A 17,648-nucleotide genomic window follows, 5' to 3' on the forward strand; every position below is an offset into this window, starting at 1 on the left:
CCAATACATTTCTGTGATTGCCTGAGTAGTGGTTTTTGGATTTAATCGTGACACAAAGATTTGGTCCCGAGTGAGTACAGCGGTTATATTGTAGTTATATGCTGGGCAGGTCTTTCGTTGATTGGGTTTCGGATGATTTTTTATGATACCCTTTTCATTAATGTTTGTTAGAGATGGAGGGAAATACGATAGAGCGCTGGGATTAAGACGTTGGTTCTCTTCATGGGTGCCGTTTGGGCTGTCTCTACCTTTGGGTCGGACGCCAGTTAGGCTGATAGCGGTAACGTTGGCATAAGACCGCCAAAACGACTGTTTTTGCTGTGGCGGGTTTAGGCAGCAGCCGACACCCTCATTGACTGTATCTACTGAATTAGTACCAGCAAGTGTTACACTCCTTATCTTCTGAGTATCCTTTTTCAATGTATGCTCTGTTGTCTTTTTTTTACTGTATGAATTTCAGATGAGGGGTTTTTATGCGTTGAAATGCAGCTCTGAGAGGAAACGGTTGCACTGTTATGCGGATGCTTATCAATTTTTTCTTGTTCGAAGGTGACAAAACATTCTTCAGCTTGTGGTATGTGTCCACTTGTTGCTGAGATCATCACTGGGAACTGTTTGCTACACGTGGATACTGTTACTCTCTCTGGCTCTGGTGTGACACTGCTATCAGTGACCCGTTGTTGGGTTTCTGTTGAGATAGCGTCTGAATCATGATATTCATTATCCCGTTGTTTGTACTTGCCATATGCTGTCCTTTCAGGTCTCACTGTATGTTCTGATAAATGGTGATTCATGATGAATTGCTTGAGGGTGAATAGCTCTTGAGAGATTTCTGTATTTTGGGCTCGAAGTATTTGGTTTTCGTCAATCAAAACCGCTAGATTTTCTTGAACGTTCTTCAGATTCAGGGCTATACTTTCTATTGCTGCTGAGAGTTGTCCAGGGGCTTTTGTTGCGTTCTGAAAATCCGTACTTGCCATTAGCAGTGCATGACTGCTCTCAGCATTGCTTGTACTTTCAGTTTGCGTACTTTTATTCAGAGAACGTGTACTGATTTCCTGACTGTCAGAGGCCCGATAGGACTCTAGATCTAAGTAATCTTGAGTGCTCAGAGGAAATTGTGTAAAATTATTATTATCTTCATCCAGCGATTCATTTGTTTCTTCATTCATTTTTGAAGCTATTTCTAACGTGTGTTCACTCTTAGGAGTATCGGCATTTTCAGGGTGTTTATTTTGTGGTTCTTGAATGAGAGCTTCATCTAGAGCCTTACAGGAAGCTATTTGTTTCGTATTTTCTTTACACTGATCGCAAATAAATAGCCGTCTTTTAGCTTTGGGCAATTTCGTTAAGTTTATCTTGGTACAAGAATTACACATTAACCCGAGGCATTTAATGCATTTGATAATCGTTTCTTCATTATTTCCACAAATTTTACATATTAATAGACCCGGAATGATTTCTTGCAGATCGATAATGTGGACTTAATATGCAATTCTGTATAGTTCTGAAATTCCTCTGCTACCTTTAGTGCACTTTTAAACTTTCTAGTACTTTTAGTGATTAAGAGATTATTGTGCCACCTGTGGGGTGGTACATTGTTTGACCATTATTGCTTGCGGCATTGTCTTAAGATTATTTGGAGTACTCGTCTTACTTCTTAGTTGACTGCCTACGTAGGCAGCATTTACACGTGGTGAATCTCAAGGGGTTTATCCCGACAGCGATATATCCTGAAAGTTTTGTTGTTGGTAATTAATATGCCCCGCTCAGATAACTCCCTATTTTCCTCTTAAAATACAAATAATATATTACCTGTGTAAATCCAGTATTTGAGTGATGTATCCTCTTGTTCAGCTCACAATGATGAATCCAACCACAGTAAATAATAAGTTAAACTTTACAGAAAAGTTAGTAGAAATACCTGAAAACGAAGAGCACTAAAATCAGGCGACTACACTAAATAGTTGAGGCACTCGTCTATCTCTATCTCTTCTATCTAAAAGATTATACTATACGCGCACGCACTTGCTCCAATTCAAAACTTTGTGTACGTATCGTATTCCCAGCAACATCCACTAGGCCTAACTGTCAACTATGCGTGTTTGACTACAGCAAAGCGTTAGCAGAATGCTAAGCCTAAAGGGATTAGGTCTATGACGAGAGATTACAGACCAGATAACCCTCGTAATAACAAAATTTTTTCACTCACTTAATCCACTTGCGAAGTTCTTTTAGCTGGTACACTTTTCCAGTGGAAGAAAACACTTTAAACACATTAAAATAACTCAACATTCAGGAGCTCCAGAACACGTGGCTACACTGAATAACGGCCATTGATTAAAATCAAGTTCCGGTCAACTCTTCCCTATCTCTTCCATCATGCAATATGACGAACGTTGTGGCGAGATCCAATGTTCCTTACATTTCGAGGGTACAGCTCTAAAACGGTGTTCGCAGGCCGGCCGCTAGTTAGTACACCGGACCGAACCTATTGGTAACTCTCTAGGAGGCTTCCGGATCAGCTAGTGTATAATCTTGCTACCTCTACTCTGCCAGATAGTGACTGGAGGGAGTCCGAGTAGTGTTTATGCGGGGAGCATTGTCGAGGCCACGTTATGTCAAGGATCTGAGTATATTCTTACCACGTGTACCCGATATCCATAAATTTCATTACTTCATAGAGCATGTCCCACCTACTTTTTCTTACTATTGAATACACCATGAATTGTCAAACTAATAGATCAAGCTTATCTGCGAAGAGATCTAAATCTCCCAAACAATTCACAAATATACGTGGTCACAATTGTAATCTCAACGATGTCCATTTCCACTTGCAGTCTGCCAAACCCCATGCACTTTTTCTGACAGAATCTCAGTTATCGGTTGATTCATCTACTGCTCATCTTAGATGCCCAAATTATTCGCTGTATGATTCCTTTCGCCACACACGTGGTATTTGTGCTTATGCACGTTCCGATATTCCCTGTCAAAGACATGGTAATTTCGAATCTCCTCTGGCTTAAAATCTCTCTACCTCATTGTGTGAAATTGATCTGTTGTCTCTACCGTTCTACCAACTCCAGTAATTACTTGGAGCTCTTTCGCTTCCTTGCTCACGGTACACTATTGTGTGTAACGGGTCAAACCTCCTCCCGCCTACTGTATAGAACTAGAACTATACAGTGATCGAGTATTTCCTCATACTGCGATGCTTTTCAATGCCAGGCATTCGTATATTTTGTGTATAGAAACTTCAGACTCCATTGTCTGAAGATTTCTCTCTTCAGACAATTAAGATTTATGTATTTTTAGTGCAAATAACTCTTGTGAAATTTCATTCCATTCTAAGACTCACCTTGATAGCTTCCAGGATTGAGGAATCATTGACAGTCCCACAGGAGGTTTCTTTGTTTTCCAACGCCGTCAGCAGCTGTTCCACGTTCGAGATCGCCTTGTCCTTACGAGGAAGCAGCACGGACGCCAAAAGACGACCGCTGTAGGCAGCCACCACGACCACCGCAAACAACCACCAGAACGCCACGAACACCCGGAAGGCAGGAAAGCGAAACACAGACGTACTCATCCCTGGAAGAAAGAGAGAAAAGGAAATAGAGATTGAGTGGGTAATTCAAAAAGAACGGTGACCACTGTTTTATAAAAGAGGAAAGAGAAGGAACTGAGAGTATGTGGCATCCAGATGTGCTCTGTTTCCATTAATCCAAGGTGAGGTTTACACGCTTCAAATATCAAAGTGTGGTGTCGTTCCTGCGCTATGCATCTTCTAAGGGAAACCAACAAACCACATTTTCTGACATCCTTCTTTGAGCGCTGCAAAGAAAAAAAGATGAAGCTCCAGTTTGGAACCAAAATTTGTGTGGTTGCTATAGAGATGTCAAGGTATCTAACAAAAAAAGTTCATCATTCTATCACAAGTGATTCTGAGCGAATACAAATCTTCTTTAACTCCCACTCCTCGTAAATTTATATCTAATCTTTATTTAGTTTTAAAAAAGCAGTGCGGTGCATCTTTTCTGTTCAGTCAGAGAGACGTTTATGCACTTATTTACAATGCCCTTTTAGAATCAAAAGGTTTTAAGTTGCTTTTCTCTTGTGGATTGTTCAGTTCAATTTTATTCGTCAAATAGTTCTAGTAGCCCCGGGGTAGAAGCCGAAACCCATCAGATCCTCTACAGTGGCTTACCGATGGGTGTCTTCAAATATTTGTTTTTTTTTAAATTCTCGCCATTGGTAAATTTTTTTGGCTTTATTCGGAGGCAGTTGAAATATTGTGGGGTGTTCTCTGGGACATACATGTAGCTTGAACCTTGGATGTCTGTCAGTGTCATCCAGAGAAAGAAGTCCATTTTGATCGGTTATTCCCCTGGTTCTTCTTCCTGAGATAAGACGTCAGGAGAGGGTAGTGAATTCGCTCAGACAGAAGCTTGCAAGCGTGGATATATTCTTGCTGAAAAAAATGTGGATCCCCAAGACCCCATATTAGTGTTTCTCATTAAAATGAATCCAAAGATGTGGATGTATCACCTACGCTGCGGTTCATCCATCGTAGGATCGAGGATTCCATGGCCAGCAATTTCTTCTTCAAACATATTCGTGCTCAGGATCGAATCTGAGAAGCTTACGGTGGTATGGAGTCAGGAGAGTGAACATGTACCATGGAAGGCTATTGATAAAAGGGAAAAAAAATCTAAAATACGTGGAGATTTGGCGGACTGAAAGTGGAATGGACATCATTGAGATTAGAACAAACACCACGTATATATCTAGCGACCAAGTACATTTTAATGTGTGTCCTGCCAATTGCAATGTATGCCTCGCAAATCTGGTCTTCAGCTCCAGATTCACATTATAAGTCCGTCCTTGGGATCGAGTACTGGTTCTTGCGATGGCTTAACAGAGTTGCTGGCCACCCTTTTACTATCTCAAGGGCCATTCTCTACTCAAACCTTAACATCACACCCTGGATGCAGCGGACAATTAACAGGAACATTCACACTCTCGCACAAATGCTCACAGGCAGAGTGGATGCTCCAGTCCTGGATAATATTCTAGTTAAACCGCGTGCCACTGCTGGACGTTGCGGAGAAGTAAATAATCCACTGCGTCCAGTCCTGAACAATCTTAGTAGCCTGCAAAGATTCTTCCCATCAAATGCAGCGAGAATATTTAACTCACTACACATAGATGCCGAAAAACTGTGTGAGGATGCAACATACCGGAAAGAGATCTTCCAGGATTCGTACAGAGTTACCGAAATATGAATCGGCTGCAAAGTACCAAAGAATTGAGAGTAAAAGAGAAACTTTCTACTTTAAGAACAATAATAATTGTTGACCGGAAAAATACACCTTCTCTAACAGTTATGTTAATATGTAATTTATAGATGGAATTATTAGTGAATTGTAAATATATGAGCTGTATAATGTATGTACACAATCATAAATGTTTAATTACTGTATGTATTAAACATAAAATGTGTACAAAATATTTTGGGACGAGACTACGTGTACAGTATATGTAACGAATTGCACATAGTATCTCGTACCCTGATATGTACTTTGCACCCTCCTGGCACTTTGCCGTCCCGGGGTGGTTCCTTATGGAAATAAACAGATAATAATAATAATATTTCGAAAGTGAACTAGAAAGTGTTTCGGTGGTTCCGATCTTTTCGCAGATAGTTTGACTATTCATCCCCTGTCAGTTTTTACTGTTCGACCCCTATTTTGTTCGTTCGTTCGTAGGAGGTGACCAGCTGGTATTCACCTGTATACGAAGTGACCAATTTAAACAAATAAAATCCCAGTTTATGGTGTTTTGATTTTGGAGATTGCGGAATATTGGTTATTGGATTCGATATATACACTGCCCTACCATAATATCCGGACACCTGCCATTTGCCAGACAAAAAAGAGTTTTTATTGTGTCATTTAATATTTGTGCTGAAAACCTTTGCTTTTATCACGGCCTTCAATCTTCGCGGCATACTCTCAGCCAGTTTTTTATATACACTGAGTGATCACTGAATTATTACCACCCCTATGAAATTGAATGCGGCCCGTTGACCACGTGAGGTACCAGAGTTTGGAGTTTGTTGACCTACGTAGCATAGATAAGGTGTCAGTGGTTCAGCAGGTAGTAAAATTCCGAGCGTGATGGGTAAAAGGAAGGAATAAATAAATAAATAAATCTTTATTGTGAAGTAGAGTTACAGCACAACATCCAATCACGGCGACGAGCGCCAGGGGTTCACATCTAGATAAGATAAGTACGGTGTACAAATACAAATGGCTACAAAATACAGCGAACACATACAAAAAGGCTACAAAATACCGATCACAAATGCAAAATAAATACAAATACAGCATAAAAACACAGAGCTAGACACAAATACAGAAGTAAATACAACTTTACAATACATCAGGGTTCAAGGGCTTTGATAAAGTTGTGTCTGTCCTTCTTATTACTTATTATGCTGTCCATGTTGTGGTGAGCCACAAGTGCTGGTACCGACCTCAGCCTTGGCTGTGGAATCCTCCAAAAGCAAGCGTTCCAAATATTTGGAGATGATATCTGGCCCGTGATGAGTTTGGCTGTGAAGACCAGCCTCTTTTCCACAATCAGGAACTTCAACCTCGGGATGTCGAGTGCTTGTGCCATCATGGTGGGTGTGGTAGCGGGAGGTAGCCGAAGCTTGTTATTGGCCCAATTCAGCAACCAGTATTGAGCGGTGTACACCGGCTTGAGGTTTGTAGGTGCAGCAGAGGCCCATATTTCTGCACCATACAGAATGGCGGGGTAGACGGTGGTGGTGATGAACCTTTTAACAGTGACAGGATGTCGGACGTGTAGCAGCTGCTGCTTTGAGATCCACCGTAGACGAGAGAATTTGGTACTGATTTTGTTAATCTGGATGAGAAAGGACAACTTTTGGTCAAACAGAACGCCAAGGTCTGTGTGCGAGGGTACTTTCGTATTCCTACCCCTGCGTACGAAACGTTGAGCACTGTTGGCATGGATTTAAGGGAGAATATAACCTGAGCAGACTTCAGTGGGTTGATTTTTAGATTGAAGTTTGCCAGGTACAATTCTAGATACTTAAGTCGGGAATTGATCTTGTTGCTGAGCTGAACGGGATTGTCGCCAGGGTTAATTGGAGTCAGCAGTTTGGAGTCATCGGCATAGCATAGGAGACCATTCGTTGAGGCAATAATGGGCACGATGATGGCTGTGAACAGGACACCGGATAGGACACCCCCCTGCGGTACTCCACAGTAATGTCGCAGGATAGGGTGTGTTGTTGCCGATGGACAATAAGTACCCTGTGACGGAGAAGAGATTCCAAAAAGCACAGCATATCACCTCGAATGTGAAATTTTTCCTTAAGTAGGAGGAGCAAAGCCGGGATCGACACGGCATCAAAGGCTGGGCTTAGGTCGAGATAAGTGGTTGCTAGCTCAGCTCTTTGTTCGAATGCTGAGAGAATGCGTTCAGTGGTGGCTGCCAAGTTAGTGAAGCACTTTGATAAAGGACAGATTGTGGGTGTTCGACGAGCTGGTGCGTCGATTTCCCAAACTGCTGAACTCGTGGGGGTGTTTGAGAGCCACAGTATTTAAAGTGTACCAGGACTGGCGTCAAAATGGTCAAACAATGACCTGACTGCAAAACTCCAAAGGTTAGCGAAAGATTGATGTTGGAGGTGAGCGTTGGGTCCGACGACATGTACTGGCGCATCACTGTTGAAGAGTGGACTACCCAATACAACATGGGCCAACCCGGAACAATATCTGGCATGACCATGCATCGCACGTATGGGCTATACCAGCAGACGACCCTACAGCATCCTCTTCTCACCAAGGTTCATCGGCGTAAAAGACTCGCCTGCTGCAAAGAGCATGCGCGTTGGACGTTAGAAGACTGGAAGAAGGTGTGCTGGTCGGTAAGAAGACTGGAAGAAGGTGCGCTGATCGGATGAGTAACGTTATTTACTCCAAAATGTGGATGGTTGTGTACGGATTTTGCATCAACAACACGAAGCTCTTCATCCACCATGCATGATATCAAAAGTGCAGACCGGTGGAGGCGGTTCTATGGTGTGGGTCATGTTTCACTGGCAGGAACTTGGACCCCCTGGTGCATGTGGAACAACGTATCAGTGGTCCCCACAATCGTCAACTGCTTGCTGACTGTGTACACCCCGCTATGTTACATTTTTTCCCAAATGGCGATGGTGTCTTCCATGATGACAATTTGCCAAGCCATCGGGAACTTGTGCAGGAATGTTGTGAGAAACACAGTACTGTCTTCCAGCATATCGATTGGCCACCGAACTCCACCGATATCAATCCCATAGAGCACTTGTGGACACTATGGAAATGCATATCAGGCATCTGGACGCATCAATCACCTCCATACCTGCATTGCTGACCGCATTACACACAACTTGGTTGGCCATACCTCCCGAACGCTTCCGACATGTTGTTGAATGAATGCCACGTCGGATAGCTGCTGTACTGAGGGCAAAAGGAGGACCTACGAAGTATTAAGTAGGTAGTCATAATTCAGTGATCACTCAATTTATGTCAGGTGATATGTTCTTCAACTCGGCCTTTAACGCAGCTACCAGTTCGGCCTTGTTCTTTGGGTGATGTCGACGTGCACGTACCTGACGATCCAATACATCCCACAGATGCCCGATAGGGTTGAGATCAAGACATCGGGCTGGCCAATCAAACTTTTCCACACCCATTTCCTGAAACCACTCTGTTACGACCCGAGTAGAATGCCATGGCGCGTTGTCTTGCTGATACACGTAAAATATATTATATATATATTTTTTTTTTCTGTTATAACTCCGACATAACAACGAAGTCAGTAGAGTTTACAATAAATCGTCAAAACAAATATTTATCGTATTTAGTAGTCACGCGTTTGAACCCCGGTCCACTCAAGGAACGCGTGTTATGCACTCTCGCTGCTGACCACTGGGACCTTCCCCGAAGTATTGCCATTAATGTTGGAAGCGCATAATTGTCCTGATTGCGCAGCATTCATGGTTTTGTCGATAACGGCTAATGGGCCCAAGCCAAACCGTGAAAAGCAGATGCATACCATGACATTGACTCCACCAAATTTCATTTTTGATAGGCAGGTGTGTGTGTGTGTGATAAACATCAAAATTGGGTCAATGTATAATGTCTGCAACTGGGTGTCAATTTGCTCTTTTGGAGGACAAAATTAACAGCTTCCCGGAAAGAAAAACCATGATGCCCATAAAAATTCCTTTCCTCACTGATAAGATTTAAAAGAAGGCCTTCTGCACCTGACGTGGGCGGACAAGGATCCGAGGGAACCATTAGTTATGGGAGTCACAGCGGATGCTTTTTTTTTTAAGAAGACAACATTAAATTTTTGACTTCGAATATAATTTTAGGGTAACTCCCCTCGACGGTTTTATAATGCAATTACTTTGTTTCCAAAAAGCCCCAACTCGAAATCGGCTAATTATTTCCATGAAGAGCACTCAAAAATTTTTTTTTTTTTTTACTTCCGATACAAGCATCTTGAGGTAGAAAAACATAAGGACACTCAAGTTTCCCAAACTGTTCATTTATTTTAAATTCTTTACTTCTTCTAGATTTCAAAAACGAACTGTAAAATTGAATTCATGTACTCGTTGGTCACAACCAATGTTGGTTCTGTAACAGAAATCCCTCGGTATCCAATAAATCTTACAATTTCATCTCGAATTGCACACGAGTACTTAAGCTTAGTTACTTAGAATTCGTAAAGTAGATTTAATGATTTTTATGCACTGCACTACCAATCTTACCCTCCGGACATTCCTTCGATTTGGGAGATACCAATTATACTCGCCAGGCAAAAATAAAATAACACGTTCATCGAAAAGTAAACTGACGATCGAGAAGGCAATCAGCTTAGTGACCAAAAGGAGGCGTCATCATACGATGCCCTATCATCAATCAATTTGTTTTATCCATTACAGCAAAACTGCAAACCAAAAGTGGTAAGTAATGAAGGATTACAAATAAACAGCTGAGAAAGAAGCTCACCTTGTTGAGTGAAGGTGCCGAACAACATCCACAAGACTTCCCGGAGAGGAATCGCTCGCTTGTTAGATGACGAGGATACTTTCAACACGATGAACCCAAAAATGCTGGCCATCAAGAACACCGCAGCAAGCACCAACCACACCTAAAGAGGGAAAAGAAGAAATGACGTGTCAAAAGTGCGCATACACATAAGTCAGACTTTGTGAGAGGAGCAGATCTGGTGAAGTTGGAGTGGAGTGAAATACTTTGATGAAAAATATGATTCCAGGGTTCAATTTTTGTAACCCCTTCATTCGTAACCGTTCTTCAGGATCGCCCCTCTTCAGACACACGTATTAATGCACTTACATTATTGCATCCGTCTGTGTCTGCTCAATGCATAGCTGATGACATTAGTTCTTCTCCTTCTCCTTCTTCTTCACTTAGATTTCCAATGAGAATGATCACATTCATTAACGAATTGCGATCAAACGGCTCCGAGCTAGGCAGACTGGCGCAGAAATTCCAAGAGATGTGTGTACAAGCTACCAGTGTATAGAGGACCTCTCCTCCGTAGTATCAGAGAGTTGTCATTGCAATCAGAATGACGAGATTCGTTTGATGGCATGGACATAAATTTACCTAGGCTAATGATAAAAATAAAAACTTTCATAGCGAGATAATAAAAACAGAATTAATTTTAAGAAAATTATTCTCTGGAGTTTTCGTATTCTGTAAATGTTTTCAAGATTAAAATAATTGAGTGTGGTTTCATCAACCAAGAACATATAGCATGAACAGAAGCAAGAAAGAAAATCTTTGGGACACTGTGGCGTGCTAAACAGGAACTAACAGGGATTCGGAGTTCTTGAGATCTGTTTGCCCCTTCGTCCTATAAGCCTCCCCTGCATGGGCTTCTGCGCATGCTGATAATCTCAGGAGGTTCCTGAATGAAATACTGGATTCTCATGTGGCTAAACCGATACCTGAGAAAGCCGTTTACCAACTGTAGAGGTATCCTTCAAACAAACCTGGATTGGGTCCCTGGCAACTGATATTAATCAAAACGAACAGATCCATCTTCTCGAAGCTCATCACCAAAAAAATAGAAATCCCAAGTATTACTGCGAGATTGCCTTTCACCACTCAACTTCCAGCAGACTCCGTCGCCATAGCCAAACTACAATGAGCCACCTAGCAGGAACAGAATAAAATCTCTAGATTGGATGTTCCCATCTAACGTTCTTAGAGGAATGTTCCTCACCCTGGACTTAAACTGTGACCGATTTCGCAAAACGAAATGCCTATCAGAGGGTGTATACACGATCAACGATATCGATCGGGTATACACCCTCCCGCCAAACAACTACCAGGTTGACATGGGACCCAAGAAATGTTCTCCCTAAATACACGTGTGGATGCTAGACTGTGCCATCCTAGCCTCCTGTTTGCATTCTTAATATTCATTTATGTAAAATTGTAAAACCCATCTGTTCAACTGGCCTTTACGATAATTTCTCATTTATGGCATATGAGATAATTTCTTATGTGTTGCTGTCCTCGTGAATAAGAAAGAGGCTCCATGGCTTCGAAGGCCGTTCCTGGGGTTATACACCTAAATCCGATTTAAATAAATTAAAATATATATATATATATATATACAGTATATATATAAATATATATATAATATATATATATTAATAAATATATATATAATAATATATATATAAATATATATATACAGTACTGGGATGAGAGTTTAAAGCTTTCCTGCCTTTTCTCGAAACGCCACATGTATTTCCGGTAGGACATTTTGTCAATGGGATTTATATGTCAATGGGCCAGTGGACTTCATGCCTTGATGACGAAACAATCCCGTGCCATCCAAGCCTTCTATTTATACTTTATAACAGTGAAGTATTTTCATCTTGGATCACTTTTAGTCCCTCTCCCCTAACTAATCCGTGACCCCGTGACTTCTGTTCTCGAAATGCATACTTTACATTTTTAGAAGGAGATTTAAGTTGAAGATGTAACTGAAAATTATTTGTTGCACTTTGCAGATTGGTAGAAACCTGTAGAGAGATAATGAATAAATCAATTATTAATTAAATTTCGGCATTTCTTAAATTGAATTCAATAATATTATATTACAAAGATACGAATCAATACCAAAATATGTTTTATTGTTTTTAACTTATTGGTGCTTTGCAGTTTAATGAAATTTCACGATGAAACCTTTTAAAGAAAGTGCAGAAATATTTGAATTAGAAGTAGGGATTGGTTGTTAATGTGCGTTTCTTTCGTATCGAAGTATGGTTTTAAAGAAGGGGGGGGGGGGGAGGTTGATTTATATGAATAAGGATCGTTCAAGCCAAATACTAAGGGTCAACTTAACCTCAAGGATATACAGCATTTACCCCGTCGTACTGAATGAGCCTTCAGACATTGAGACTGTTAGCATTAGCATTAGCATTTACTGACTTTTTAGGATTATAACGTCCATATGCAGGGTTGACAGCAGCTAAAATGGATACACGGGCATTCAACGTGGTCATTATTCCTGCCTTTGCAATGGATATAGTTTGTTGTTCCATCACCTCATGGATTGCTGTTCTGTCACTATCCATCATTTTATCAAATTCATCAATGCAGCAGACTCCCTGGTCAGCCAAAACTAAAGAACCACCTTCCAAAGTCATTTCACCAGTGATCTGATCTTTCATTACAGCTGCTGTAAGACCTACACCCGAAGAACCTCGTCCAGTAGTATACTGACTTCTAGATGCGAGCCTATCAATATAGGAAAGCAACTGAGATTTAGCAACTCCAGGATCACCCATGAGGCAGATATTAATATTTCCTCTAATCTTCATCCCATTTGGGTTTTTGTCGACACCACCAACTAACAGAAGTAGCAGAGCCTTTTTCACATCTTCATGGCCATAAATTTCAGGAGCAATACTACAAGCCAACTTCTCATAGAAATCATCCTCTGCCAAATGCAGAAGTTCTTCTTCTGTCATTTCATTGGTGTCCATTTCATCATCTTCTGTTTTGTTCATTTTTATATTATCAGCTTCTATAAAATTATCAGCTAATAATCCCTGTGTCATTTGTCTGAAACCAGTTTTCAAGAGGGGTAAAAAGATGCCAGCCACACTAATATGATCACCAGGAAGGGCTAGTCTAGTAAGCTCACCTTTAGCAAAAACAGTCATGGTACGGGTTATGTTCCCGACAGGAACTTGATCACTATGTTCCTGTATTTTTACTTCTTGAAATTTCATAAACTTTGAGCCTCTTGTCTGTAAATACAGCCGTCCACCTGATTTATTCACTCTGCAATCATTGCTATGGCACATCGCAAGTGGCATGAAAGTGGGTGAATTAATAGGCTGATAAGTTTCTGCACCACACTGATCACAAGTACATATAGGTAGCAACTACCATCACAGGCCTTACTTCTGTACATCGCGTTACAATTCCTTTCACAAGGACAAGTTTTCCAATGTGTTGAGCTTTGACTTGCCGTACAGACATGTGTTTCTGATTAACAGGTGGTTTAAAATAAACTTCAAATCTACGCATCAGCTCTGGAGGATACTGATTCTGTCGATCACGAATTTCACCTGGTTGATGGTTTCGTTGTTGCATGAGCAGCCTGTGATCAATATACACATCTAGGGAGTCCTTTGCAACTACCGCTCTTTCTTTGTAGTCTGGAAGCATTTCTTAGATGGCATCAGCAAAGAATTTGGAATAACGCCTGCCATTTTCCACAATGGCATCTGCTAGATCAGGATCATACTCCAGCACGTCATCTAATTCTACAGCGATTGCTACTTGATCTCTGTGTGCCAATTTTACCAACTGTAGTCCATACTTAATACGTTTCTTCCTATTTTCTTCATCTACTGAGAATTCTGCCAAAAATGTCCTAATTTTTTCTTTGTCAGCTATATAATCTCTTGATATCTTTGATTTTTCCTAAAACGTTTTCCCTTGAACATGTAAGAATTCGCAGATACACGAAACTTAATTGTTACAAATTCCACACTTGTGATCTATAATCATCTTTAATATTCTGCAACAAAATAAGGGTAGAAATGTACCAAATAAATGTGCTCACAAACAGCGAAAACAAATTTCTATCTTCATTAAATGCAAACACTAATGCTTCCCCCTGTTGAAAAGATCCCAAGATGCTGGTGAGAAAAACAAAGGAACTCCAATTAAAATGAACTAAATTTAGATTTTCATGTGCTGCTTAGCCCTGTCTTACCCGTTTGCTAACTTTAAAAGGATGCTATAAACACTTTATCTTTTTTACCGCACTTTTTATCATATAACTTCATAAAACCGAGTGTTCCTGGATTTTGTTGCTCTCGCATGGTCGGTCTTACTTACCATCAACGAGAAGGGAGAGAAGATTGCGGAGGAGTTCAGGTGCAGGCCGGGTGCTTTGACCACGAATACGACTGGGTCTACCCAAAGTGGAAACAGAAACCCAGCCTGGATATTCCTGTTGCTGCTCAACGAGAAGGTGATGCCAGAAAAGTCAGCATTCTGGAATGAAAATCAGAAATTGTCAGAACTAATGGGAAGAGTGGAGTTCTTCAAATTAAATTAACACGACACACACCTCCAGTATGGTGGCTCGCCCCAGTTACACTCCCGAATAAAAGCTTGGAATCACAGCGTACGACAACCGTTTCCGTTAATCTTTTTTGGACATTTAAGACAAAGCATTGCAAAGACACCTCAAAGCATTTTAAGATTTTCAATTGAGCATTGAAAAATAAACAGCAAAAACTATTGAAATGATCGATATTAGCAATTGCACCGATTTTTCATCAAAATATCCTCCGTGAGATGTTATCGCCGCGGTACACAGACGTGGCATTCTTTAGCTTAATTTTATAACAGTGTCTTCATGGTTTCCCATAAATTTTGTGAAAATGGGTCATCACGGCCTTGACGGTGTAGATGATCCTATAAAAGCTGTATTGGGTTTAAGTTAGCGATGGGGGTCGGCACACTATTATTTTACAAACCCCTCCCTGTTATTTCGTTGATAGAAAGTCCCTGCATAGCTTAAAGCTGTGGTTCGGGTCATCGTTCTCGTTGTAATACAAAATTTCTTCCACAAAGTCAAAGTCCAGAGGATATCTCCAAGAATGTTTTTCTAGCCTTCTTTTCTCAAAATTCTTTTCAATTCTGACGATGTCACCCATCCAGGAAAACAGAGGCTACCCCAGATCGAGATGGAACCCCCATTCTGCTTGACTGTGGGCACTAAACAATGTGGCACCATTTTTCTTCAGTTCATCGTCTCACGTAAACTCTAAGCTTGGATCCAAAAATTTCAAATTTGGATTCATCCCTCCACAGCACGTTTTTCCACTATTCAATTGTCTAACGTTCGTGGCTCTTAGACCAAGCCCACCGTTTCTTTTATTTTGCCGCTTTAACGAGGATGGCTTCACGACCATGAAGTCCCGCTTGTTCATTACGAAATCTTATTGGATGTAGGCACGAGAGTTTTTCTGTTACTATTGAACTGAGCTCGGATTTCGGGTGCAGTAAGTAGTCCACTGCGTTTAGAATTCAGTGTTGTGGTCTTATCTTGACATAATCTTGCGCATCCGTTGTTAGCGCAATCGTGCTGATCGTGGTTTGTCTGTAAATTCCCACTCTCCTGGAATCATCGAATGGGAGTGTGTAGTCCTTTAAATGAAACACCTAGTATTTTTGACAATGCTTTCTTTATACAGAGTTATAGGAACACTTCTCTGTCAACATTCAGATCTTATTTCTTGTTGTGTTTATACAGAGTTATAGGAACACTTCTCTGTCAACATTCAGATCTTATTTCTTGTTGTGTTTATAACAAAAGAAAACTTACAGCAAAAGAAAACAAAAACGATTACACCAAACACTCTCTCTGAATGGTGGGTGTTCGATTTTATGAGTTATAGCCGTTACTCCTTAATTTATATTATTGCAAGACACTCCAGAATCATCTACAATCTTCTCTAATACTCAAACAATACACTCACTTTCCAGGACAATCTAGAATCATCTACAATGTTCTATCACATTCAGGACCCTTCTGCCCCTTTCTAGAATATTCTCGAACATTCTTGAAATTTCTTCACGTTTTTGTTGTTTATTTTCATTTTCATATTAGAAACCTATTTTAATAAAAATTGGTAAACAAGTCTGGAACTATTTTAATAAAAACTTTGGAAAAATGAAAGGCGATTCCAAACTTTTAGGGGAGAGTGCAGAAGCGAACATTTATTATCTCAATTGCAGTTATTTGTAAAAGACACAAAATTTTCCGATTTGTTCAGCGGAAACTTAAAAATATGAAAGGGGAGGACAAGTTTTGAACGACATCATCGCCCTAATTTGTATGCAATGCATTAGTTGTGGACTAGAGGAGCGTGCGAAGTGAATAAAAAGGTCAACTATAAAATTTGAATATGGGGTGTAACGTACGTATGGAAAGGACAATTCTGGATTACGTTACCCATTTATGGACAAATTCAATGGAAAAATTTGAGGGCATATTTCGCATTAAACTCTTCTAAACAAGCTTCCATCTTATGGTTTGCCAAATGTTCTTAATAATTGGTTATCCAGTTTTCTCTCTGATCGCTCACTGAGGGTGATGGTAGATGGCCCTCTGTCTTCTAACTTCTCCACTAATGCCGGTGTGCTCCAAGGTTGAGTTCTTCCCCCCACGCTTTTCCTCTTGTATATTAATGACCTTCTTCCATTGACCGGAAATCCTAACCATAGTTTTTCCGGTGATAGCACATTGTATTCCACATTCCATTTCGAAAAACCTTGCCCAGCTCAATCAGCTTCATCTTCTCGAATATCCTCTACAAATTCCTTAAATACCGATTTTGAGAAATCTTGCCCTGCTCAATCAGTTTCAATTTCTCTCAAATCTGCTACCAATTCCTTAAATGCCGATCTCCAGGGAAATTTCCAGTGGGGCAAAGACAATTTAGTTGATTTCAATCCTTCTAAAACTCAGTCTTGTCTTATATTTCGTAAAAAGGTTCTTCTGCTCCTCTGCTTATTATTTAGTGACACTCCAATTTCTAGGCAAAATGATATATCTCTCTTGGGGATTACACTGACTTCTAATCTCTCTTGGCACAAGCACATTACAAATATTGCTTCCTCTGCATCTAAAAAACTTGGTTTTCTCTTTCGCTCTCGGCGTTACTTTTCTTCCAAACAGCTGCTCACTCTATATAAATCGCAAATCTGCCCTACCATGGAATATTGTTCCCACATCTGGGGGTGTTGCCCCCAAAACCGCTCTCAGGCTTCTTGATTTCATTCAGCAGAGGGCAGTTAGGTTAATTAATGATTCATCTTTAACGAAGTCTCTCCACTTGCTGCCTCATAGATGTACTGTTTCTGCTGCATGCCTCTTCTACAGATACTTCCATGGGCACTGTTCTTCTGAATTGGCTTCTATAATTCCCGCTCTCTCTTTCAAAACAGTCCGAACACGTGCCGCCACCAGCCAACATCCATTTACTGTCG

General features: G+C 40.7%; 1 protein-coding gene across 1 annotated transcript in view; it reads right to left on the reverse strand.

Moving 5' to 3' along the window:
- Positions 1 to 416: 416 nt before the first annotated feature.
- Positions 417 to 17,648, reverse strand: part of LOC150086327 (uncharacterized) — an 86,257-nt gene continuing 69,025 nt past the window's right edge. The window contains 6 exon segments of the mRNA XM_090371274.1: positions 417 to 1,107; positions 1,192 to 1,358; positions 3,359 to 3,588; positions 10,095 to 10,236; positions 12,554 to 13,504; positions 13,506 to 14,063. Of these exon segments, the coding sequence (XP_090227400.1) occupies positions 417 to 1,107; positions 1,192 to 1,358; positions 3,359 to 3,588; positions 10,095 to 10,236; positions 12,554 to 13,504; positions 13,506 to 14,063 (2,739 nt within the window).

The sequence above is a fragment of the Mastigoproctus giganteus genome, chromosome 4, assembly GCF_048544385.1.
Source record: "Mastigoproctus giganteus isolate SK-2022 chromosome 4, ASM4854438v1, whole genome shotgun sequence".
Taxonomy (NCBI): domain Eukaryota; kingdom Metazoa; phylum Arthropoda; class Arachnida; order Uropygi; family Thelyphonidae; genus Mastigoproctus; species Mastigoproctus giganteus.